Source organism: Limanda limanda, chromosome 13 (genome assembly GCF_963576545.1).
Source record: "Limanda limanda chromosome 13, fLimLim1.1, whole genome shotgun sequence".
NCBI lineage: Eukaryota > Metazoa > Chordata > Actinopteri > Pleuronectiformes > Pleuronectidae > Limanda > Limanda limanda.
Genome location: NC_083648.1, coordinates 20,419,936 through 20,447,383, shown reverse-complemented (window position 1 = coordinate 20,447,383; position 27,448 = coordinate 20,419,936). Strand labels below are relative to the sequence as shown.

Genomic DNA, 27,448 nt, shown 5'->3' with positions numbered 1-27,448 from the left:
CATTCCAAACAGGCAAGTTTACAACCGGCACTGCACCAGACATTATTACACAAATGGCAAATACATTTTTAAAACAAGTCATTACATATTTTTTAATATGCATAATCATAAAATATGTACATTCACAAATGCTTAACCTAAAATGATGACACATGCAAAATAATTTTGGGCAGCTGCATAAAGTCACATGATAGAGTCCAATGAGGGAGGACAATCTTTGTTAAAAATTGTATGAAACAAAGTTTATCTGCTGAAATAACATGTCAATCATTTGCAGACCAAGTCTAGATTCAAGTGTTCACACATTTACAGACTAACTAGTAATGTAGTTAAATATTTGACAGTGTCCCAATCCATACTAACACAACTGACCAGTTTTGTCAAAAACATTATCTGCAGTGTGAAAATGGTGGATTTCGGAGAGATTCTGGTTACCATCGGAGACTTTGGTTTTTTCCAGAAGGTTCTCATTCTTGCCTTAACCTTCCCAAATTTCTTGCTGCCACCTTTATTTAGTAGTTTTCTTTTTGTCCAGTTAAATCCAGAACGACACTGTAAAACAGACTGGATCCTCAGAGCTGATGCTAACCTGACCACAGATGAGCAACTGAACCTGACTCTACCCCGGGAAAAGGATGGGACCTTCAACAGGTGTCAGATGTTTGTCCCTGTGGACTGGGACATCAGTGTCATCAGGGAGTATGGACTCAATGAGACTACAGGCTGCCTGAATGGATGGGTGTACTACAGAACTCTGTATGAGGCCACAATTGTCACTGATGTGAGTTGAAGTATGATGTAGGATTTATGATTTCTTCTGTAATCTGTGCTGACTGTCATGCTGCTGCTTTTGCAGTTTGATCTCATCTGTGACAAGTCTTTTATGGTTGAAGTTGTGCAGACAGTCTTTATGGGTGGTACACTTATTTGTGCCATTATCTTTGGACCTGCAGCTGAATCGTAAGTGACTTGAAGTGGATTTATTTGGTCATTTGCAAAATGCTGCAGAACCTTCTCATTTTCTGATCATTTACTAAAATTAAATTTTAGGTATGGCCGCAGGAGAGCTACCCAGCTGACAGTTGTCTTTCTGCTAATATTTGTCGTAGTTTCTGGTTTGTCTCCAAATGTCTATGTTTACATAGTTTCGCAGTTCATTGTTGCAGCTGCACTTGGAGGCTACAGGATTAACTCCATTGTAATAGGTATGACACTTTTTTAATGTTCCTTTTCTTTGATTTTTAATGGTAAGACGATTACGAGTATTACTGCTGTACAAAAATTAAATCATAGGCTAATATTACGTGAGCAGAATCGCAGGATAATATTACGGGAATACATTTTTAATTTTAAGTGGAGAAAGTCGTAATTATTTGAGGAAAAAGTTATGAGAATAAATTCGTAAAAACTGAGGGAGAAAAACACAATAATGTCCTCCTCCACAAAAGAGACACTTTCCACCAAATCTGTGTGGCTCTTTCGTTTGAATAGACATGTTTTTTTTGCCGAATCTTTTCATACTTAAGATAATGTGGTGCTGATGTGGCAAAAGAGTAATTTGTTGTTTGTGAAACCTATAGCGAAGTATAGTTTCTCAAGATGCTCCATGTCACTTAAACACAGGCGCAGGCTGCTTTCCTGAAATTACATGTAACCTAAGATAACATATTTTTCCTCATGATGCTAGGACTTTATTCTCTTAAATTACGACTTCATTCTCATAATATTCTGACTTTTTCTTTTGTAACATTCGGAATTAATTCTCGATTTTTTTCTTTTTTTCATTCTTTTACTTAAAAGATCCTGAAGATTAGAAATATTCTTTGCTGTATCATGATTTTGCTGTTCAAATTGTCTGTAGCCACTGAGTGGACTGGGGTCACCAAAAGGTCCCTTGCGTCCTGTTTGAGCCAGATGTTTGGGGCTCTTGGACAGTGCGCCACCTCTCTTCTGGTCTATGTTATTCGTGACTGGAGAAAAGCACAGTTTGTCTTGGCAGGAGCACAGGCCTTTGTATTCTTGTACATATGGTATGTGCTCTATAATTTATTTCAATTCTTTGTACAGTGGCTGTATTCAGCTATTTTTTACACCTATCTGACCAAATTCGGTCTGCCCATGTGTATCTGGCATCTTTGCTCTTGTGTTACGTCACTTAATGAGCAAATGTAAAACTGGTTCACTTACAATGCATGTTGAACAGTTATTCTTGCAGGAAGCTCAGTTTCTGAATAAGGCAAATATTCTTTGTTTGACATTTAAATTGTTGTTTTTTAAGGTGGATCCCCGAATCTGCAAGATGGTTGTTGGCACATGGAAGAACTGAAGAAGCTAATAAGTTGATATCTAAAGTTTCAGCAATCAATAGGAAGAACATCCCAGAAAATCTTCTCCACACGGCAAGTTGGAATAAGTTGAATCTACAATTTAGCTAGTGAATGAACTTATACATCTTGGAGTTAGAAGGTCACAGGTCAAGGTCACAGTGACCTCATGATATATCAGTCCACTCTGACCTCACAAAACCCTTTTTTGTCTTGTGAATGCATTATCTTACAAACACCTCAAGAGAATCCTTTCAAATTTAGCACAACTGTTCACTTAGACACATGGATTAACTGATTAGATTTGGGTGGTCAAAAGTCATAAACAATGACCTCGTATAACTGCACTGGTTAGCAGAGGCATACAACTGCAGGGCGATAACTCTACTGTGTTAGTGTTGTCCTCTATTTAATCAAAATACATTTCCCTTGCAGGTAACTGGAGAACAAGAAGTTCAGAGTGGTGGAATCAAAACAATATTTACCTCAAAAGTCCTCTTGAAATATTTCTTTATTATATCATTTGCCTGGTAAGAACATTTAATTACATCTTATTTGAAATATATGACATACTTTGATTTTCTTTGTGTTTTGTGGTATCAAGGTTTTCATTAAATCTTGGATACTTTTGCCTCGCTCTGAATGTGGGTAAGTTTGGCCTCAGCATCTTCCTGGTTCAGTTCCTGTTTGGAATCACTGAGATCCCAGCACATCTCCTTTGTATCTGGGTTCTGGAGTTGGTGGGGAGAAAAATATCCCTGATATCAACCCTCCTGACAGGAGGTTTGGTTTGCCTCCTTATCCTGGTTGTTCCTCAAGGTGAATTTCAAATGTGTCCGATTCAGAACATGATGATAAATTTAAATTTGAACTTGAAATGTAATGTATTGTTCTTACATTTCAGAAAACGCTGTTGTAGTCACATCCCTTGTAACCACAGGGAAATTCTTTTTGAACTGGGGTGGTTCAGTTTGTATGGTCTACATTCAAGAGCTGTTTCCCACTTCTGTCAGGTATGTCAAAGTAGCCAATGCGAAATATGTAGTTATATAAATTGTACATTTTATATATATATTCATATATATATTTTTAGGATTAAAAATTAACACCATGTTTCCCTCTTTCAGGCAGACAGCTGTTGGCCTGGGCTCCACAGCATTTAGAGTAGCGGGGTTGATATCTCCGCTGCTCAACATGTTGGCCACTTACCACCATTCAATACCCATCGCAGTTTTCAGCAGCTTTGTGGTGGTGAGTGGAGCTCTTGCCCTCCTCCTTCCTGAGACCAGCAAAAAGGATCTTCCTTCTTCAATTGAGGAGGCCGAGGACAACCGGTAAAAAACTACTTGGATACCAAATTACTGTGATGATTTACAGAAGAAGTAATGTTTGCTTTTACTAGGGGTCAGTGCCCATCCCCATTAACACATATAACATGGAGTTAGGTTGTATTGAACAGTGCATTGAGTTATAAGAAGGTTGATACCACTCTGATATATGTCCACTAAAAGGCCAGGGTATATCTATCGTTTTACCTTGTGGTTCAGCTCCATGTGGACCACAACAGTCCTGTACAATTTGCGTAAGTACTGATGCCACACACCGACCCGCCAAACAGTAGACCTGAGTTCATGAATCCATAAACTGTCTTGGTTTTGTAGTAGTCAGCATTTTTTCTCCCAGTGTTAGTGAAACCCATGAAATACCCATGCGTGGTCACTCCAGTAATAATTAAGATAAAGATAAAACTTTACCAGAGGGCAGAAAGGTAGAGGTTGAAATTATGCAATCATGTTCTGCTCCTTTTCATTCTAGGAATATTACAACCAAGAAGAGTGCAGAGGACTCCGACACTGCGGAAAACAACATAACAAAATCCACGAAACTCTAGTTTGCATACTTTAACCTTTCTTTTTGCTGTATGTAACACAAGCTGTATATAGATAAAAAATAAAATTTTCATTCGATACTGCTGTCACTCAGTGTGTTTGCTTATTTACTGCATCTGACTCAAGTTTTTTTTTTACTGCTGTATGTAGTGCTCTTTTGACTTAATAAAATAGTATTGGTTGTGAGAACGGATAGTAAAGATGAAAAGCTCTGCGTCACTGAGTCGGCTCAGTTTAGCAGTAAAATCTCAATTAAGGGGCCAAACTAAATGTGTTTTCTGTGTACTGGTCTTCAGGGGGAATTTTATCCAATCCTCTGTGCTAAGCTATTATTTAGGGTACAAACGGAGGCTGCACTGGCTACAGTTGAATTGTCTCATCATAAGACAAATTAATCAGCTTCTCACAGTCAGAGATGTTTGTTACATTTGACGTGAAGTCGGAACTGGGCAATTTAAGGTCAGAATATCTGACATACCAGTCGACTGGAACGCAGCATTACACTCAGACACACGGACAGTGAAGCAGCGATGACGGAGGAGCCCTCGTTGACATCCTAGAAATTGTTGTTTATTTTTGGGTTTACTGTCAGAGTTTGTTTAATTTAATTATTGAGTATTTCTACTTCACGTTCTTAGTACTTTTACTTGTAATGGAATATAACTTACTGTCTTGGTACTTTAGCCTCAGGGAATGATCCGAATTCTTCTTCCACCATTGGTAAAGTTTATTTCGTTGCTTATACTTTAGTACTTTCTACTGTGCAGTATTACTCTCGTTTCCTCTTCGTCCACCAGTCCAAAAGGGGTCGCTGCTGGCTCGGAGCCCGGAGTCTCTGTTTCCGGTCGCTGGCTGTCCTTGTCCCCTCCGAGACTCAGAGTGCAGAGAGGAGGAACATGGCCGCCGTGCAGCTGCTGCGTGTGTCGGTACATGAGCGGCTCAGCGCTGCCGCTGAAGACTTCCTGCTGCAGGTGGAGAAAGGAGGAGGAAAGGTTCAAGTCCCGGAGCTGAGAGCGATGCTCACCGAGCGGCTAATGGCGGCGGGGGAAGAGATTCTCGCTGGGCTTGAGGAAACCTTGGCAGAGTACGAGGACCGAGTGCAGCAGCCAGAAAGGTCCGAGCGGGAGATCCGCCGCCAGAGGAGGTTGCTCGATGCCGCGATGCAGCCCGTAGTCCGGCTGCACAGAGCAGGTCAGTCCCTAGAGGAACCGCTAACAGGCTAACGTTAGCTAGCATCAGCTCAAGCAGCGGAGTTAATACGCCACTTCCTGTCTCTACCTGCTGCTCCACCTCTCACCTGAATAACTAGGAGGATGTGATCATATATATATAAAGGCTAGATGTTTTGTCCGCGTTGCCGGTCTTCCAGTTTAACTGGCGACCAGATCAACTGGCGATTTGTTTACCTTTTTCCAGATGTTGATGGTGGGTTGCAGTGCTGGTCGCAGATTCGTCATTTTCACAAAGCGCATGTGTGTGAAGCAGAGGTGTAAAAAGTACTGAAATATTGTACTCAAGTAAAAGTAACTTTACTTTGATGAAATTTTACTTAAGTACAAGTAAAAGTACCAATCTAAAAATCTACTCAAGTAAAAGTAAAAAGTAGTTCATTTAAAATGTACTTTAAGTAAAAGTTACTTAGTTACTTCCAACAACTTGATGGGGGCCGCTCCTATACAGTCCAAAAACAGTTATTTTTAATTAAAGGAGATCTTTACAAATTTAAGTGCAATGACATTAAACATGTCAAACATTTAACATGTCAACACAACATTTAAGAACCTTTGGGAGGACATGTCAAACCATGAACCACATGACAGCTAACAGTGTTGGGAAGGATACTTTCAAAACGTATTCCGTTACAGAATACAGAATACATGCCCAAAAATGTAATCTGTAACGTATTCCATTACATTAACTAATCTGAGTAACGTATTCTGAATACTTGGAATACTTCCGGTTTGTATTGCATTTTTTAAGTGTATGATTGCGGCGTTGTTATAGTCACTGGAGAAGCAGCAGTTTAAACTCTCTCTCCAGCTGGATGTCCGGCTCCCATCCACTCCCACCTCTGTGCCGGCCCCACCGGAGGCTGAAGGACCCCCCCCCCCCCCTGCGCCAAGGCTGCCTCGCGCCGTGCTACGATCGTTTCGGCGTCGAGTTTATTTTTTTTTGCGCTTGACGCGAGCGTATCGCTCCATGAAACACACTGAAAAATGATTTTAAACGATATTGATGACATTTTATATGATATAAATGATAAAGTATGCATCCCATAGTTTGTATTCCCCTTCTGTTGTCCTGGAGTTTTAATTTTACCAATTTTACCGATCACATTATTAAATGCCCCCCTCTGCCCATCCACTACAGACACACAAGCAGTCATAAAGATAAAAAGAGAGGGGGGGGCGGAGAATACGTAATTTACCCTCGACACCCGACATTGAACGGAGAGAACAGCGGAGAAGTTCTTGAAGATGGATGAAATTAAATTGGGACGCGGTTGCAGTTAATGTTGGAGCAACAAGTGACTAAATGCTTTTATACTACTTGGTCAACGGGTGATATTATTAGCGCTGCCCGGCGCTTCAGCGTCCGGTGTGAACCCGGCGTGCCTCGCTGGTCTCCTGCAGAGCCATGACAGCGGAGCTCTGGAAGCGCAGGTCGGTCTTCTCTCACCAGGTGCTGGAAGGGCAGCTTGCGGATCAGCAGCTCCGTAGATTTCTGGTAGCGACGGAACTCTCTCAGAGCCTCGGTCCCGGGCCTGTAACGGTCCCGAGCGGGTAGCGGTGAGGCTCCTTCACGCCGCCGGGGGCCCGGGCGCTCTTACGGCAGCCCTGGTCTCAAGCTGCTTCCTGGGGGCTTTGCCGCCGGTGGATTTACGAGAGAGTGAATAAACTCGAGAAGTACCGTCATGTAATCCACTGATTTCAACAATGTAACTGTATTCTGAATACCATCTATTTAATTTGTAACTGTAACGGAATACAGTTACTCATAATTTGTATTCTAAATACGTAACGCCGTTACATGTATTCCGTTACTCCCCAACACTGACAGCTAAAATAAAAAGTTAAAATGCCGCTGTCCCACTGCATATTTAAACTTTTGGTTAAACTTTGGTCCACCATTAGAGCACTAGTCTACAAACTGCTTGTAGAGTTTGAGCAGCAGCTAATTTTCAAGGTGAGTAGAGCTCATCCGGGTTCACTTTGCAGCGAACAGCAATCCAGCACAGCTGAAGAGTCACCCGCAGGGGGCCGAGGCAGGTAGGCCAGTAGGCTAATTAGTTTCAGGCAGTGTTGTGCATGAACACGTTCAAAAGAACGCGTTCATTGAACACGTTCATTTTTATGAGAACGTTGAACTGAACGCAACTTAATGACAAATAATCAATTCGAACGGTGAACACGTTCATATTATCTGAGGTCTAGCTAAAACGTTACGTAATATTTTCCTTCTCCTGAGGAGAGACGCTGTCTAAAATGAATGCTTGCACCATGTCGTTGCAATCGTTGTGTTTATTTGAAAAGAAATGCAGTCTTACAGGGCAAAATACCGTCTGAAAGTTGCAATTCCTATTTTTTTCGGGGGGGGGGGGGGGGGGGGGCATTTTTAGTGACACAAAATGCACTTTATTTTTAATGATGATGTTTCATGAAGTGTCCACAATTGCTTGTATCACCAGACCACATTGTTTGTGAAAATACAACAAAATATAAATAGTTTTATTATTATTATTTATCACTATTATAATTTGTGTTTTAAAATCACGTCTGCTAACTTTAAGGCTTCCGCCTTGTTGTTGTGAGGCGATGTTTACATCTGACACTGCTTTGGTGTGTGCGCGTTGTAATGATCACCAGCGTCAAACACAAGCACTTGGCGTGGAGCTGGTCACGCGTGTGTGTTCTTCAGAACTCCCTGTGTCTCCAATGAAGAGGAGCATCAGATTGTGAAGCCTGGTATTAAGTATATATGCGTTTTGTCTGTGTTGGGACTATCACCAGATGATCTGGGCGTTACCTTAAAGCACATCTGTTGTTATACAGCTGACAAAGCAAGGAACGAGTCATTTATCTATTGCGCGATGGAAACTTCAGCGGCTCAGTGGCGTAGTGAGATCGTCATCAGGCCAGAAGTTATTAGTGCTTCGGCTCGCTGTTTCGAGTCCCGGTCAAGATTTTCTTTTTTTTTAACCATTTAATCTATAATGAAGTCTCAACGTGATGCTGACACGAACACATGAACTCGGGAAGGGTTTTTGTAGGATTTTTATTTCAGCGAGACTTTCAGTAGATCACCGAACTTCACACACATGCGCTTTGTGAAAATGACGAATCTGCGACCAGCACTGCATCCCACCATCAACATCTGGAAAAAGGTAAACAAATTGCCAGTTGATCTGGTCGCCAGTTAAACTGGAAGACCGGCCAACGGAGCTGAATGTCCGCACATGGCGGCCATCTTGCCACAGGCAGCTCGCTCACCCATAACATTGTGTTGATAGTGGTACGTACTTTTTAAATAACCATAACTTGCTCAATTTTCAACCAATTATTAAACGGTTTGGTTTGTTGTAACAAATTTCCTCTCATTATTAAATGTCCTCGCCTCCTTCACTTTACGACTGCGGTCAAGCCAACCGATACTCGCGTCTCTGTGGTCAAATCAGCCGACACGGAAATTATACTGCGCGCATATACTGACATTTAGGGTAAACGCATCCAAAGCGTTTTTTCAAAATAAACTGTTGACATGGAGCATATACAAAATGCTTAATTGAAAAGGAAATTGATTGGATTATATTCACAAGAAGTATATAATGGTTCACGTGTCATTTTTTTGAATAGCATTCTGACTATCAATTTAGAGATTTTACTAAATAAAAGTCATACATTTTTAGCTTCAAGTAGCTAATTTCTGGATATTTCAAAGTTCTGTAAAAACACTTTGATCAATAATTCCAGAGAGAGACTGATATGCCTGTGTTCAGGACCTCTCAAATTATCAATGTACTGAATATCAAACATATTTACTGTATAGATTAAGAGATTTTTCAAAGTAAAGTCCAACATTTTCACTGTGGATTAGATCATTTCAGGATACTTCAAAGAACTGTAAAAACACTTTGCCCAATAAGTTCAGAGAGAGACTGATATGCTTCTATTCCCTCTTCTATGACTTGTCCCCTTTCTTGGAATCTGTAACTGTCCAACAGCGATATTTTCCATTTCTTTTGATCGCAGTGTGAAAGACTCTCTTTGTGTTTGTTAATTGTGTCTAGCTTTATGTTTATTATCTTATCCTTATATAGGGATAATGCTGAGGTTAGATTGGGGTACCCCTTTACACTACACATAAAATCTGTTTTCTTTGTCTGTGTATGAAAGGGTGACCTAAAACACATATTTTCATAATTCATAATTTATCATAACATTACCAGCTGCAAAAGCAACACTGGTATTGTTTTTACTTTGTGAGTCTGTGTGCAAGTCCCCAGGTGTTTAATATCTATCTCTCTGTGGACATATTTTTATGTGTCTTTGATATCAAAGTGAAGGCCGAGTTTGAAGATGGTTGTGGCCCAACAATGGCACCTGAACTACGAGGTGTTTCATCGATAAAAACTATTTTTTCCTCCATTGTTGGTGTTATGTATTTATTTGGTTATATATTACCTGTACTTACAAGATTTGCAATAGTGAAAAGGTGATAAGTACTCAAGCTCAAGGGAGCAAAGGAGCCACAGCTTGTGCCAAATCAAAAAATATTACAAAATACAACATTACTGATTGAACAGAGCATAATTCAACGTAATCAAAGAATATGCGGGGACAAAACTACATCTAAATACTCTAAGAGGGACCCGAAGTAAGCAGTAACCTCTTCATTGTAATATTTTATAGAAAAAAAGATTTTATGTGTAGTGTAAAGGGGTACCCCAATCTAACATCAGCATTATCCCTATAAAATGGTAAGATAATACACAAAAAGCTAGACACAATTAACAAACAAAGAGTCTTTCACGCTCTGATCAAAAGTCATGGAAAATATCGCTGTTGGACAGTTACAGATTCCAAGAAAGGGGTCTAGTCATAGAATTGGGAATAGAAGCATTTCAGTCTCACTCTGAACTTATTGAGCAATGTGTTTTTACAGTACTTTGAAGTATCCTGAAATGATATATTCCACAGTTGAAATGTTGGACTTTACTTTGAAAAATCTCTTAATCTATACAGTAAAAATGTTTGATATTCAGAATGTAGGTAGTCAGAGAGGTCCTGAACACAGGCATGTCAGTCTCACTCTGAACTTATTGAGCAAAGTGTTTTTATAGTACTTTGAAATATCCAGAAATGAACTGATTTGATTGTACACATGTTGAACTTTACTTTGAAAATCTCTTAATCTATACAGTTAATATTTTTGATATTCACAATGTAGGTAGTCAGAGAGGTCCTGAACACAGGCATGTCAGTCTCACTCTGAACTTATTGAGCAAAGTGTTTTTATAATACTTTGAAATATCCAGAAATGAACTGATTTGATTGTACACATGTTGAACTTTACTTTGAAAATCTCTTAATCTATACAGTTAATATTTTTGATATTCAGTATGTAGGTAGTCAGAGAGGTCCTGAACACAGGCATATCAGTCTCTCTCTGAACTTATTGGGCAAAGTGTTTTTACAGTTCTTTGAAGTATCCTGAAATGATCTAATCCACAGTGAAAATGTTGGACTTAACTTTGAAAAATCTCCAAATCCATATAGTAAATATGTTTGATATTCAGAATGTAGGTAGTCAGAGAGGTCCTGAACGGAGGCATATCAGTCTCTCTCTGAACTTATTGAGCAAAGTGTTTTTATAGAACTTTGAAATATACAGAAATAACCTACTTGAAGCTAAAAATGTGTGATTTTTAGTTTGTAAAATCTCATCATTGATATTGTCGAAATGCTATTCATAAAAATGACACAGGTAAGACAATATATACTTTTTGTGAATTTAATCCAAGAAATGATTTATCAATCATGCATTTTGTATAGGCTCCATGTCAACAGTTTATTTTGAAAACCGGAGGTAGGCCCACATGTGTTCTTCCTCTTACTTGGAGTACTCCGTTGCCATCCCCTTTCTGGGTGGTTAGGATGCTTTTACCATAAGTGTCAGTATACGAGTGCAGTAGAATTTCTGTGTTGGCTGATTTGACCACAGAGATGCGAGTGTCGGCTGGCTTGACCGCAGTACTTTACGGCTGCTTGAGAGTGAGTGCCTGTCAGCTGGGCCGCGTTGAATGCTTTGGGGGAAGGACTGAATTGCGCATGTGTGTCTCTTTTGAAAAAAATGGCACATAATCGTTTCAACTCGATAATAGTAGTTTGGAGATCGTTTGACCCCATAATCAAAATCATGATTAAATTTCGACTAATTCCATAGCCCTAATATAAAGGCTAGATGTCTCGGCCAACGGAGTTGAACGTCAGCACATGGCGGCCAATCTTGCCACAGTCAGTTCGCTCACCCATAACATTGTGTTGATAGTGGTACGTACTTTTTAAATAAGCTTAACTTGCTCAATTTTACACCGATTTTTAAACGGTTTGGTTTGTTATAAACGTCAGAGATGTAGTTATGACACTGCATACTTATGAATATTTATGTTATGTTCTAAATAAAGAAGAATGTTCTAAAATAGGTACAAGATATCCCTTTACAAATACATCAAGAATTATTTTATTTTATTTTATTTATAAAGTACATGAACCACTACCAACACAATGTTAAGGGTGAGCGATCTGACTGTGGCAAGATGGCCGCCATGTGCGGACAGTCGACTACGTTGGCCTGCAACGCGGACGAGACATCTAGCCTCTATATGTATCTATGGTGCAGACAACCTGCTGCTGTGTTGCTCATGTCTGAAACAGAAAGTCTGGACACATTTCTCTGCGTTTTACCCACAGGTCTTGTCTGAAAGCAGCTTAACCAACTAACTAACTGCCCCACGCCCTGTTCTCCTCTGTTACTGACCTAATTGGTTTATTTGGGCTCAAAATTAAAAACTTTTTGACCAGTTACCTTTTGTTTTATGCTGCTTCCTTTACGTGCTGCATCGTAACACCAACTCTAAACGACCTACACATCTCTACTTCCTGAATCTGATCGCACAAATCACATCAGTCGACATTAAACGACACAACACAAGTTTTTCAAAACTTTTAGGAAACTCTGAAATGATAAACGTGTGTATTTGTGATTCAGTGTACCCTGCAGACGTCCAGCAACTGATGGTGAATAAAGAAGAGGATCCCTCTGAGCAGCAGCAGTGGAGCCCCCTTGTGGAAAAGGAGGACCCAGAGCCCCCCCACATTAAAGAAGAACAGGAGGAACCGTGGACCAATCAGGATGGACAGCAGCTTCAAGGACTGGAGGAGGCTGATATCAAGTTCACATTGACTCCTGTCGCTGTGAAGAGTGAAGAAGATGAAGAGAAACTTAAATCGTCAAAGCTTCATCCGAGAGAGACGAAGGAGAACAGAGCGGACTGTGGAGGACCAGAACCAGCCAGGAACTCAGTTCCTGATGGACGTTTACAACCAGGTCCTGAGGACAAGACTGAAGACTCTTCTGAGACTGAAGACGGTGAGGATGATTGGATGGAGACCAGGGAAACTCAGACTGGTTTAAATACAAGAAATAACAAACAGCCTCTAAGTGATATGGGATGTAAGACAGAAAAAAAAATGTTTAGTTGCTCTGAGTGTGATAAAAGATTTACCCAAAGGGGACATCTAAATACACATTTGATGACTCATACAGGAGAGAAACCGTTTAGTTGCTCTGAGTGTGGTAAAAGATTTAACCAAAAGCACCATCTTAATACACACATGAAGAGTCATACAGGAGAGAAACCGTTTAGTTGCTCTGAGTGTGGTAAAAGATTTAGCCATGGGAGCAATCTAAATAAACATATGAGGACTCATACTGGAGAGAAACCATTTAGTTGCTCTGAGTGTGGTAAAAGATTTACCGGAAGCGGCAATCTAAATAAACATATGAGGATTCATACAGGAGAGAAAGCGTTTAGTTGCTCTGAGTGTGGTAAAAGATTTACTGAAAGGGGCAATCTAAATAAACATATGAGGACTCATACAGGAGAGAAAGCTTTTAGTTGCTCTGAGTGTGGTAAAAGATTTCACCAAAGGGGCAATCTAAATACACATATGACGGGTCATACAGGAGAGAAACAGTTTAGTTGATCTGAGTGTGGTAAAAGCTTTAAGATTCAGGCCTATTGTAGGAGACATGTGAGGATTCATAAAGGAGAGAAGGGAATCAGTTGCAACCTTTGCAAGGGGAGGAGATCCTCGCGGGGCTTGAGGAAAACTTGTTAGAGTACGAAGACCGAGTGGAGCAGTCAGAAAGGTCCGAGTGGGAGATCTGCCGCCCGAGGAGGCTGCTCAATGTCGCGATGCAGCCCATAGTCTGGCTGCACAGAGCAGGTCAGTCTCTAGAGGAACCCCTGACAGGCTAACGTTAGCTAGCATCAGCTCGAGCAGTGGAGTAATTACGCCACTTCCTGACTCTACCTGCTGCTCCACCTCTCGTCTTAATAACGAGGAGGATTTGATGATGTTGTGAACAAGTCTGTGCAGACTAGGGCTGAACGATTTGGGAAAATAATCTAATTGCGATTATTTCACCAAGAATTGCGATTGCGATTTAATATGCGATTTTTTTTTTTCCTATTTTTTTCCCCCCAAAAAATGTAAAAAAATGATTTAAATATGACCGACACAATATTAGATACATTTTACATTTTTATTGAACTGCTCATTACAGAAACTTTGTAAATGAGACAATAATTTTTTTTTTGAATATTATAATACAGATCAACCTCACTTATCTAAAATATACAACAATAACACACCACACAATAACACACCACACAATAACACACCACACAGACTCTTTTTCACAATGAGTATGGCACTGCCAGCCATAATGATCCAACAGTTTTTTTCTCAGTGGCTCAGATGTTTTTTGCTAAGAAAACCAGCATATTAACTTTTGCTGCCTTCAACGATGAGCGAGTGCAAGTCACAATATTCCCTCCTGTGCTAAAAAGACGCTCTGAGGGAGCACTTGTGGCAGGTACACAAAGATACTTGCGGGCCATGGTGGACAATTGTGTGTAGCTGATCTCGTGCAGCCTCCACCAGACCAAGGGATCATCTTCTCTTTCAATGGCAGGAGACATCAGGTAACTGTTCATCTCTGCCTCTGCGACATCTTCAGGTTGTACAGGCAAAGATGGAGAGGCCGCACTGGTCTTGAAAAAACTGCCAAGAGACCTCTTCGCCTTTTCCCCAAAGGGCTGTGCACTTTTAGGAACAGCTTCAGTGCGAGACCTCTTGTCCTATTAGATGAAAAAAAACAGCTATTAGTTTTCCAGTTAGATTTAGCAGAAGAATTGTGTTTTTGTGAAATACATAATTATCATTTACCCGATGATATGTGCGTTTTGCCAAGTCTACCATCTCTGTCTTCAGTCGGGTCTTGATGGCAGGGATATTGTCAGGAATGATGAACTGAGTTTTGAACCTAGGGTCCAGGAAACAGGCAACATCCAAAAGCTCCTGGATGTTTGGGTCTGCATATTTGTTATTCAGGTATGCTAGGACTTTGCTTTTTATTGACTTAGTCAGGTCAGTGTCCTCAGCATCTTCAGCCAGGACTGATGTGGCAAAAAGGTGGAGAACTGGCTTGAGGTAGGAGATCCTCACATATTCCTCTCCAGAAAGAGCATCTGTAAATTCCAGTAGAGGATGCAGTGCCTTGTGGATTGACTCTAACACGTCAATATCCTGCCAGGTTGGGATGAGGGAGCGTGCATATCTGTCACCAGACAATACCTGAGAAATGGCTTTGGCCTGTTCAAGCACTCTGGCAATCATCATTTCTTTAGATCCCCATCTTGTTGAACACTCAGTTATGAGGTTGTGCTCAGGGAGTTTGAGATCCCTCTGTGCCTCTGTCAATGCTGCCTTCTTCTTCCAACTGTGGGAAAAGTGCCCCACCAGCTTCCTGCACAGTGCTGTTGCCCTTGAAACTGTCATCTTTGAGTGCATTTTGTGAAAGAAATAAAAAGTAGTGTATTACAAACAATTTAAGTTTTATGATACAGGGCTATCAACATTACAAACTCACATTCTCTGTCATTCTGAAATACACACACCCACACCCCTGTCCTCTCTCTATCTCACACACACACACACACACACACACACACACACACACACACACACACACGCACACAACACATAAACAGTTTGAGATGTCCATAGGCTCAATGAAGGGGTCGGGGGTGGGACATGTGATTGTTCTGGACCAATGGGGCGGTGTTGTGTGATGTCAGGCTCACACACACAGTATGAGGAATTGAAGTGGAGGACGTTGTTGATGTGTGGAAGGACGGAGTAGGACATGTGACATGTTTGTGTTAACTGTAATAAAGTAACTAAACAGAGAAGAAGTCCCTTGTCATCTGTGAGGCGGGGACGTTACAATACTATAGGCCTACACTGATTTTTGTAAATTGGTGAATCTCTCTCTCTCTTGCACACACATGAACGACATGATAACTTACCAATGGCAAGATGTAATCTGTGTCCAAAACACTGGAGCCTCGTCCATTCATTAAGCCGTGCAGCCAGCACCATATTTGACGCGTTGTCCGTCGGGATGCAGACGTGTTTCTCCTCAAGGAGATCCCAGCTGGAAAGCCCCTCTCTCAGGCCGGCTGCAATATTTTCACCTGTGTGGTCGTCTGGGAAGTAGGCAGCTTGTATACAGCGAGCTTTTAGGTTGAAATCTTCACCAATAAAATGGACCGTTTGACTCTGGTAAGGCTCAGATGTGCGGCTTGGCCACATATCAGTAGTCGTAGCAAAAAACCCCCACAGTTTTAAGCTCCGCGGCGACTTTCTCTTTGCACTTTTTGTAAAGCTCCGGTATGGCAGTCTGACTGAAAAATGTCCGGGAGGGTATACTGTACCGTTTATCTATCGTATTAATCAATGCCATGAACCCAGGCTTGGTCACCGTGCTGACAGGCACCATATCTTTTGCGATGAACTCTGTAACCGCCCGAGTGATTTCTCCGTGCCGGGCCTAGTGCAGATCATAGATATGTATAAAGTAGGGCTGCTCGCTTATGGAAAAAATCATAATCACGATTTTTGGACAATATCGAAATCACGATTATTCAAACAATTATTAATATGTGCCCTCATTCTGAAGTCTACGCTTTATCCTTTTAATGACTGTAGCGTGCGCAATAAAGTGAATCACTTCCGATTCAGGTCAACACCGATTACGGCTGCGTGTTTTATTCCTCCGTGAACCCAGGATATCGGTGCTCAGTTACTCAAACCCTTAACAATGGCAAGCCTAACACTCTCCAAAAAAACACTTTGTAACTGAGAACTTTGAAATTTCCTCATTATTAATTGTCCTCGCCTCCTTCACTTTACGACTGCGGTCAAATCAGCCGACACAGAAATTCTACTGCGCGCATATACTGACATTCATGGTAAACGCATCCAAAGCGATCTTTCAAAATATACTGTTGACTAGTGGTGGAGGAGGTACTGAAGTTAAGTACTAAAGTAAAAGTACAAGTACCCAGGAAAATATATACTTAAGTAAAAGTACTACATCAACAATCCTACGTAAGTAAAAGTAAAAAGTACTTACTTTTAAATGTACTTTAAGTATTAAAAGTAAAAGTACTCACGCAATGGGTTGTCTTTCAATGTCTAGGCTGTGCCATTTTGATAAAGAATGCAGATAAAGCTACTGGTAATACTCATGCCTCTACAGATGTCACTACTAGTAATAATTATAAGCAACAACATTTGTTTATTGGAAAGGTTGGTGTACTTATTGTGCTAACCCTCTGTAACACTATTCCCACTCTATCTTACAATTCTGCAGATGACAAGTTATCCACCAGGGACAGTGGTGTACAAAGTACTTGAAAGCCATACTTGAGTAAAAGTACAGATATCTTACCTGACAGCGACTTCGGTAGAAGTAAAAGTCAGCCGTCAGAAAATGACTTGAGTAAAAGTCTTAAAGTAGCCCATATTAAAAGTACTTAAGTATCAAAAGAATCTGGTGTTGAAATGTACTTAAGTATCAAAAGTAAAAGTACAAGTACCACAATTAAAAATGCAAAGTGCTTTTTATAGTAGGCCTATACAGACACAAAACAACCCAAAATGTTTCTCCTCAAGATTTAATCAGAAGAATAATCAACTATAAATAAGTGCCTCTTGTGTCTGCCCAAGAACATTAATAAACCACAGTATAACCACTAAAACATTCTGTAAATATCACTAAACTTGGACTTCTCATCAGTAGCAAGAGTGATACACAATGCCCCTTATAACTCATCAAATGGAAACTAGGCACACAAAATATGATAGTTTCTCTTTTGTTAACAGCCTGCACAGGGCTAGTACAGGAAGAAAAATCACATGACACAGTCTCGTTTTGCTGCCAAATTTCAGACAGAATACTAAAGACTGAACTAAACCGAGCTCCTGCATGAGCACCTGGATCATTCTAAAGGGAATAGATGGATAGGGAATGTGCATGCGTTGATTAAGTCCTGTCCACACACATCGCTACTCCGCCACATTTCTCTGCGTTTTACCCACAGGTCTTGTCTGAAAGCAGCTTAACCAATTAACTAACTGCCCCTCGCCCTGTTCTCCTCTGTGAGTGACCTAAAAACCTTTTGACCAGAAACCCTTTGTTTTATGCTGCTTCCTTTACGAGCTGCATCGTAACACCAACTTTAAACAACCTACACATCTCTACTTCCTGAATGCGATCGTTAAAAAATCACAACAGTCGACATTAAACGACACAACACAAGTTTTTCAAAACATTCAGGAAACTCTGAAATGATAAACGTATGTATTCGTGTTTCAGTGTGTCCTGCAGATGTCCAGCAACTGATGGTGAATAAAGAGGAGTGGAGCCCTCTTGTGGACCAGGAGGACCCAGAGCCCCCCAACAGTAAAGAGGAACAGGAGGAACAGTGGACCAATCAGGATGGACAGCAGCTTCAAGGACTGGAGGAGGCTGATATCAAGTTCACATTAACTCCTGTCGCTGTGAAGAGTGAAGAAGATGAAGAGAAACTTAAATCGTCAAAGCTTCATCCGAGTGAGACGAAGGAAAACAGAGCGGACTGTGGCGGACCAGAACCAGCCAGGAACTCAGGTCCTGGTGGACATTTACAACCAGGTCCTGAGGACAAGACTGAAGACTCTTCTGAGACTGAAGACAGTGAGGATGATTGGATGGAGACCATGGAAACTCAGACTGGTTTAAATACAAGAAATAACAAACAGCCTCTAAGTGCTATGGGATGTAAGACAGAAAAAAAAATGTTTAGTTGCTCTGAGTGTGATAAAAGATGTAGCCATAGGAGCAATCTAGATAGACATATGAGGCGTCATACAGGAGAGAAACGTTTAGTTGCTCTGAGTGTGATAAAAGATTTAACCAAAAGAACCATCTAAATACACACATGAGGAGTCATACAGGAGAGAAACCGTTTAGTTGCTCCCAGTGTGGCGACAGATTTAGCCTTAGGAGCAATCTAAATAGACATATGCTGCGTCATACAGGAGAGAAACCGTTTAGTTGCCCTGAGTGTGGTACAAGATTTAGACATAGGTGCAGTCTGAATTTACATATGAGGATTCATACAAGAGAGAAACAGTTTAGTTGATCTGAGAGTGGTAAAAGCTTTAAGATTCGGTCCTATTGTACGAGACGTAAGGATTTATAAAGGAGAGAAGTGATTCCGTTGCAACCTTTGCAACAAAATATTTATTAGGATTTATCAGCAGATATTCATATTCTACATATTCATAATTCACTGTTTTAGGTAGACTATTAACAGTTTTTATGTCTCTAGAAAATATAACTCATTGAATAACACGAAAGATTTGTGTTTATATATCTTGTTTCTACTGATTTCTACATAATTTATCTTTTTTTCATAAAGTCCTTCATGTCATTTTAAGGTTAACCTGTTGAGCAGCATCAGCCCGCGGGCGTCCTCCAGGTGGGCTGTTTTACCGATAAGCATCAAACATTGTTATTTACAGAACTGTAGCTAACTTACATCTAGGTACTGACGCAACATATCTTTGGAAAGCTAATATTACTCTTATTCGACTGATGTAAACCATTTCAAGATCTGATCACCACAGCCGGTACAATCAACGTCTCAGTCAGACCAGAAACAAAATCAAAACATTGACAAAGTTGACGTCACTCACCTAAGAAGCATAATATTAATCCACAGATCGATAACATTCCAACAAAAACAGTCTTGGTGCATTGCCAAAGGTCCTGACGGTCAAAACCAGTAACATAATCAGTCCAAAACACACTATTATTTCAAAGAATAGCAACAGTCCGCTGTTGCGTAATCTCAGAGCAGCCAGTTGCTATGTGTAAACTCTGATGTATTTTCCTTCGTAACTCCCGTTTGCATGTAAACAAAGCCAGTCTCTTGATATCAAAATGGTGGCTAGCAGCTCCTATTGGGTTAAGCGAGCTGTCAATCTAAACCTGACCCACTGGTAGCTGGCACGGGCTGTCCACAGCCTACAATAGCCAACAAGACACCTCGTTGACGGACAGAGCTAGCCCCTCTTCTGACGTGTGAAGACTGAGCCAATTGCAACCGATTGTTCTGATGACTGGCGTATAGTTTAGCCAATGAAATTTCCAACATGCAGATGTGCTGCTTCAAGGGAAAAATTTAGGGGACACAAGCAAGTCCCTCCTCAACAGTGTCCAGCTGGTCCCAGTGCATCGTGCGTCCGTGTTTCGTCCCCGGTCGTGACTGCTACATGTTGCTAAAATATGAAAGATTTTTATTTGTATAATAAATCCTTTCACATTATTTATGTGTGTTCTTAACTAGTTCATATGATTAAATATGTTTGTTTTAAGACAATGGTTTCTTGGTTCGTGAGATTCAATGACAGTGTGTGTTCGCCTTTATGTATTGAATGGGTTTCCAAGAATAAATGTCTAATAAAGAGATAATGGCGTGGTAGCCCTCCTTCTCTTTGTTTCTGTACGAACAGAGGCTGCACTGGCTACAGTTGAATTGTCAAATCACAAAACAAATTAATCAGCTTCTCACAATCAGACATGTTTGTTACGTTTGGCATGAAGTTGGAACTGGGCAATTTCAGGTCAGAATATCTGACTACAAGTCGTCTGGAACGCAGCCTTACACTCAGACACACGGACAGTGAAGCAGCGATGACAGAGGAGCCCTCGTTGACATGAATGACGGTAAATGTCAAACAGCGGGATTGTTAAATTACAGTTATGATGTCCCCAATCTATACAATTTAAAATAATTATTTTTATATGCCTATGCTTGTACTGGGATGGTTTGGTTCCTTCGATCATTCTGTGTGATACTGGACTCAGTGGATCACAGATCTATATAAAACAACAGATCATAGGGCAGTGATTCAAAACAACCATATTTAATCTAATGAGCAATTAGCAGGCAAGGATCGACATCACGTGACAGACGCAGGAAGTGAAGTGTTTAGTGAAGCATGAGTGGCATGTGCTCGGGCCCGTTCAGTGCTGCTTTCCAGTCCTAGAAATTGTAGAAATTGTAATTTTAATGTTTAAGTTATTATTGTTATTATTATCATTGCAACTTTTGTACTTGCTTCTGTATTTTTAATATGATGATGATAGGCAACAAACTAATATGTTTAATACAGTGCACCAGCCTAATATAGTAATAATGTTTATCTACTATTTATTTAAGTATAAAAATATATTTATTTAATTAAATAAAAAATTTATGGATTTTTTTAAACCTGTGGTTCAATCTTTTAAAACTAACACAGAGAAATACAGTTGACATCAACATATCTATTTCTGTAGAGATCCTGTAGACCATTGGAGAAATACGCCTACACTCTTCTAAGTTGCCGTTGGACCAGGGTTTGACTTCCAACATAATTGTGATGTCACAAATGATGCTTGCATGTACACACATACTTAGATAGTAGGTGAGAACTGAAATGTTCCACTTTTACCAGATGAATTTGAGAGAATTTTTGTAAGTGTTAAACTGCACACAAACCATTATGCAAAGATCAAACATACAACAATGAACAAAACACGTAGGGAGGAGAGTGACTTCAAAGGTCTCATTTTGTCGTAGATTGTTTAATCGTTATTTTCATTCAAAGCAAATAATTTTCCACGATGTATACAGAGCAGGCATTAGGTGCAGTGCCACAGCATATCTCAAGCTGTAAACAATAACAATTAACATTCAATTGACTGTATGTGTGTGTTCTTTCTTTTGACCTCTTGTGTGTGAATGTGAGATCTCTTTGATTCAGTTGACCTTTGTAAAAAGGGCACTGCTCTTAGCTCACTATATTCAAACCTCTCCAACAGAAATAAATCTGGACCTCTCAATAACTCTACTTAATAGAAGGCTCAGCTGCAATGTGTCCCCTTGGGATCCATTCTTGATTCTCTTTCGTTGTTTTTATTCATGCTGCCTCTTAGCCAGGTTATCAATCAGTAACACATGTACATATGGATGTCCCAAGACTTTATTAAATGTAATAATGATAAGTCTGAGGTCATTCTGTTTGGTTCCCCAAATGCCATCAGACGTGCTGGTGCTAATCGTGGTGATCTGTAAAATGATAAGAAGGCTGATAGGAATTTAGGGGTAATATTTGATACTAACATCTGTTTTAATCATCAAATCAAGCATTATGTTCAGTCATGTGTCTTCGAGCTCAAAGCCATTTCTAACATAATAACGTAATTTTCTGTCAACTGCTGAATAACAGCAAGTTGTTAATTACATTTTGATTTTTGAGTTGATTTTCATTGCATTATACTTTGGTATCAAGGTTGCTGATTGTAATAGTGGTAGTAGAAGTAGTATATTTGACAAATTATCTGATTCAACTTAGTTATTACTTGTGACTCTCATCATTTGTCACCTGTGTATTCATGAGAAATATTATGTGCAGTTACTTTTTTACACATTCATGTAAAATTCATTTTCGGAGCAGTAACATTGAGACATATTTATCAGATCATGTTAAAGTTACAAACAGTTTGAGTAAAAGGACACGTAAACCTCTGTTAAACCAGTAATTAGGTATAGGAAGGTTTTTTAAGCCCTGGTGAACACTCTAATCATTTCCCATTTCCAGTAGAGGAGTTTTCCTTTTTTTTTTCTGGTGTGTCATGTTAAATATCACAAACATGCCAAAAACTGAGGCGCTCTCTCACCTCGCTGTCTTCCCAAATAAGCGTAATCACCAGGGTGTCACGCTTCTATTACAGCTGATTGGAGCTGACACAGGATTGAATGCTGATTATATCCATTTCAAATGTAGATGAAAGCCTACGGAACTCCTGGATTCCATAAAGTTGATACTTTTTTTATCTTGTGCACACAGAGTTAATATCTGTTTAGTAAAGAGATGACTGGACGATGCTTTGAAGACAACACTGAGTTGCGTTTATATCTTATCTTGTTCTCAAAAGATAAATATCTTGTGCTCACAAGAAAAATTATGTCTACTTACAGATCTTCAGGGGCTCCGTAAAAGCCAGATGCTACCTGGTGACCAGTCGAAAAACAATATTAGCTGTTATTGTAACTGCTAAGTGGTTGATCATTTTTGTTTACTCAAGATGTGCTTTTTGAAACAATGTTAACATGATTTCTTTCATTCTCTAGACATTTACAGTAGTTTTTTTTATGATACCAAGAAAGTCCCATTTTCACCCAAGCAGATCATCCATCCAGCTGCTGTTTGTGACCGTGTTTCCTGCTGCTTTCTCAGTATTTTCTGACACCAACAGACTGTCCATAAATGAAGCCGCATCACTTGCCTCAGAAACTGGCAGCAGCCCTGTCCCTGATGCAAAGATGTCATCGCCAAATAGATCAACCTGAGTTGAAGGAGCGCCAGTGGAAAACACATCTGAACCAAATACATCATGCAATGAATCAGAGGTGGCTGAACTGCTCTGTAGCGCTGCAAACACATCTGTACGGTTTGAGGTGTCACTCAATCCAAAGATATCATCGGAGAGGGTGAATGTTTGGGTTATGGAAGCATTGGACATATTAACAGCAGGCGGCTGACTGAACAGAACATCATTAAGGCTGAATATGTCCAGATCAGCTCCCTGCTCCATTGTCTGGTTGTTTGTGAAGAAAGTTTGAGACTCATCTTGGTTTAGAGGTGCTGCACTGGGAACTATCGGCTGATCTGCAGAGGTGAGAATCTCTTCATTCTCAGTTGATAATGGCTGAGAGTCCAGCAGGGTCAGACTTTCAGAAGAAGCACCTGTTGACAAAGGTGTGTCGCTCACAGAAGATGAAAACACATCTCCAGGAGCATTCCCTAAACACCCTGGATATTCAGATGAGACAAAAAGTTGGGAGGAATCTGGAGGAGGTTCCTGGTTGTTATCAGAAAATGCTCCACACTCAGGTTTTCTTGCTTCATCGTCTGGTGTATCAAACAAGTCATTTGGACTTTGAACGCAGCCGTCAGTGTTTGTCTGAGTTACAACTGGGGGGACAGGGACAGGAGTGATACTGTCTCCAAAAATATCATCATCAAACATGTCACTCAAAACTTCTTCACCACTTTTCTCTGCTGTTATCTGACTGAGTGACTCCTCACATGGTTGGTTGACTGACTGGACTCCTGCAGGATCATCTCCAGACTCAGTTATTCCATGTTCAGTGACCTGCACACCTTTAGTCTCACTTCTCTGTAAATCAGACTCTTGATTATTTGAAGCTGTATGATGATCACCTGTTTCCCCTGTTGATGTTGTGTGCTGGTTGGGTGGCCCTGTAGATTTGTTTCCATCATCCTCCTTGTCACTATCTGGTGTGTTGGGCTCAGCAGCATTTGACTTCAGATCCTCTGGTGTCAAAGGTGGGACTTGCAAGTCATTTCCCTTCTGCATTTCCCTTCTGCATGTTATCTGACTGAGTGACTCCTCACATGGTTGGTTGACTGACTGGACTCCTGCAGGATGATCTCCAGACTCAGTTATTCCAGGTTCAGTGACCTGCACACCTTTAGTCTCACTTCTCTGTAAATCAGACTCTTGATTATTTGAAGCTGTATGATGATCACCTGTTTCCCCTGTTGATGTTGTGTGCTGGTTGGATGGCTCTGTAGATTTGTTTCTATCATCCTTCTTGTCACTATCTGGTGTGTTGGGCTCAGCAGCATTTGACTTCAGATCCTCTTGTGTCAAAGGTGGGACTTGCAAGTCATTTTCCTTCTGCATTTCTTCTATGACGACTTCCTTAACCTCCTCTGTCTTTTTGTTGTCATCATGTGTTTTGTCTTGTCTTTCACCTGCTGCAGCGGATTTTGTGATGTCCTCAGGCTTCTCTGAGGATGACTGAAACAGTCTACCAAAAACTCCAGCGCTCGGTTTGGTGTCTGGTCTCTTGGCATCTTTCTGTTCAACTTTGTTTGTTCTGTCACTCCCACCCGACGTAAAGAGCTTAGACATAGGACTCTTTCCTTTGGACCAGGAGCCCAGTTTTCCCTTTGTCTTATCAGCGGGTTTTGCAGAACCCTTCAGAGAATCTGTTCTGGCAACAGGCTTCTTCTGAATATCATCATTTTCTTGATCATTGGCTGAGTCAATCTTTTCATATGGATTTTCAATCGCCTCGTCTTTGTTTGTCTCTCCTGCAGAACTGCACACAGTATTTGCTTCCTGTGATTCTGATGGATTAACTGAGCCCATTGGAGTAACATCCAGTTGATCCGGGGACTTTTGATGTGTCATATCATCTTGAATTGATTTTAAATCTTTCATATGACTTTCATGCAATTCGATCTCAACAACTCCATTCGGTATTGTCTTATCATCTTGGGAACTCACTTGAATGCTCTCCATTTTAACATGAGGCTCCTGGATCGATGTTCTGCTTGTTTCTTCGTGAGATTTATCATCAGGTATTTCAAGGCTCGTCTCACATTTTTGATTCAAGTCATATGTCAAACGATCAAAGTTGTTTTTGTCATCTTTATCATCCTGGGATATATTTTCTTGATTTTGCTCACGCTGATCTGAGAGTTCCTCCTGGTGAGCCACTTCAACATGAGAAGAAAATCGTACAAACTTACTGCTCTTGTTCAGCCTCTTAACTGTTGGATTATGATTTTTGTTTGAGGGGGGTGCCGTGTTTGTCTGCTGTGTTTTACAATTTGATCCAGAAAAGCCCTTTACTATGGAGGGTGAAGAAAAGCTGGGCGCTGTTGGAGAGATGCTGTTCTGCTGGATGCTTCCAGCTCTGGTTGGCTCACTACAGGGGTTTGGTTTCTTTAAAGGTAATTCAGCTGACTTAACTCCTGCCTTTTTTGATTGTTGCATGACCCTCTTGTCTTTCATTTCTCCTTGTTGATTGATCTTTGATTGGTTCTTCTCACTTTTAGCCTTCTCTTTAAAACTCACACCACAAGTAGCTGCTGTACTGATGTCACGTATCTTATTACTCAAAGTTGGTGTATATGTTTTCTGTAAAGTGTTCTTGTCTGTATTCTTCTTCTCAGGTGGCCAGCTCATTTTTAGTTTGCCCTTAACATCAGCATCACTGGTAAACCCTGGCTCTCTCACAGATGACTTTGGAACAAACGCACCGGCAGAGGAATCCCTGGAGCCATCAGGAGTGTTTGAGTTGGGTTTTGTAGTTTTGGGAGTGGACAAGTTGTTGGGCTCATCTATTCCTTTATTTTTCTGAATCCAGCGGTCTTTATGTTGTTTGTGACCAAATCCCTCATCATAATTTCCCTTTCTTTTAAAAAGCTGTTGAAAGTGAGTAATGCAGTAGAACTCGCCATAGAGAGATGAATAGTTGTGGATGCTGAAATAGAACAAAGCAATTGTGATATCAAACTAAATTTTTAATGAGATGGTGTTGATTTTTACATATGATTTGTTAACCACAGTAGATCAGATTCGTAAGTGTATAAATTTACAAAATTATCAATTACAATGTACCTCATATACCTTATAATTGAAAATATAATGTATAAACTTTACTTTTGTTTAAAACTAGTGTGTTGATTAGGATGAGTATAGTTGATTTGAGTAATTTCATCATACTGTAAATAAACCTCACCTGAGTTTCTTCTGACAGTGTTTACAGCAAAAACACATGTTGTGCAGGATAAGTTTATTGGCCACCATTTTTTCCATTGGATAGACGGGTGTCAAACAGGCAGAGCACATTTCCTTGGCAGGTGACTGGAACTATGATATTGAAAACAAATTCATGTTTGTCATTACAAGAGCTTTCTGCCATGTTGTCATTTCTCCAGTTGTCACATTGGAATGATTTGTTATGATTTATGTTCCAAAATTAGATAATTGTACAAGCGTTTCACAATATTTATACATTTAAATATATAAATATAATAATATAAATTTACGTCAATCAAAAGACAAGACTTTTGAACTGACCATGAGTGCACTGAATGTGCGAAAATGACATTTATAGGGATGACACTGATATGTTCATTTAGATTCAAGACTTGATGCAGATTCATAATGCAAACGAGTGACCATAGAAACACACAATGACAGGTTTGTCATCTGACTGAAGATATTTCCGTCCACATTTTGAGAATATTTCTTCAGACAACTTAAAAGGAAAGGTTCAAAATGTTGGAAATAAATAACATCAGTCTATGCTTGTTGCCTGGCAACTCCTCTCAGTCAAGTGGTGGTCTGGAGCCTAAATTCCACTGTGAAAAATTAAAGACTTAAATAATAAAGCGCCACCAGTACAATATATATTTTTTTAGTTTTTATTTCTCAATTTACACAACAGAACATACAATATTAACTTTATGCTAAGCTTTAATAAAAAGAACTTATCACTTTATCAAATGGTTACAGTATAAAATCTATTGGACAGGTTTTTTCAATAAAAAGTAAACATTTTTCGTTATTTTCGATCAACATTATGACTAACAAAAAATTTGTATTATCATAATGTGATGAACACACAACTGCATTCCTAAAAAAAAAAGGACTGGGAAATACACGGTCTGATAGGTGACTAAT

General features: G+C 40.0%; 2 protein-coding genes across 2 annotated transcripts; both read left to right on the top strand.

Moving 5' to 3' along the window:
* The first annotated feature begins 406 nt into the window (after positions 1 to 406).
* Positions 407 to 4,215, top strand: slc22a13a (solute carrier family 22 member 13a). The gene is made up of 10 exons (XM_061083658.1): positions 407 to 781; positions 857 to 960; positions 1,051 to 1,205; positions 1,862 to 2,030; positions 2,279 to 2,399; positions 2,760 to 2,854; positions 2,929 to 3,143; positions 3,229 to 3,337; positions 3,452 to 3,658; positions 4,140 to 4,215. The coding sequence occupies exons 1-10, from the start codon at positions 407 to 409 to the stop codon at positions 4,213 to 4,215; spliced, it is 1,626 nt and encodes a 541-aa protein (XP_060939641.1).
* Positions 4,216 to 5,130: 915 nt separating this feature from the next.
* LOC133017892 (cilia- and flagella-associated protein 251-like) lies at positions 5,131 to 19,161 on the top strand. The gene is made up of 3 exons (XM_061084138.1): positions 5,131 to 5,404; positions 12,482 to 12,862; positions 18,224 to 19,161. Exons 1-3 carry the CDS (start codon positions 5,230 to 5,232, stop codon positions 18,817 to 18,819), a joined length of 1,152 nt encoding a protein of 383 aa, XP_060940121.1. The 5' UTR covers positions 5,131 to 5,229; the 3' UTR covers positions 18,820 to 19,161.
* The last annotated feature ends 8,287 nt before the right edge of the window (positions 19,162 to 27,448 follow it).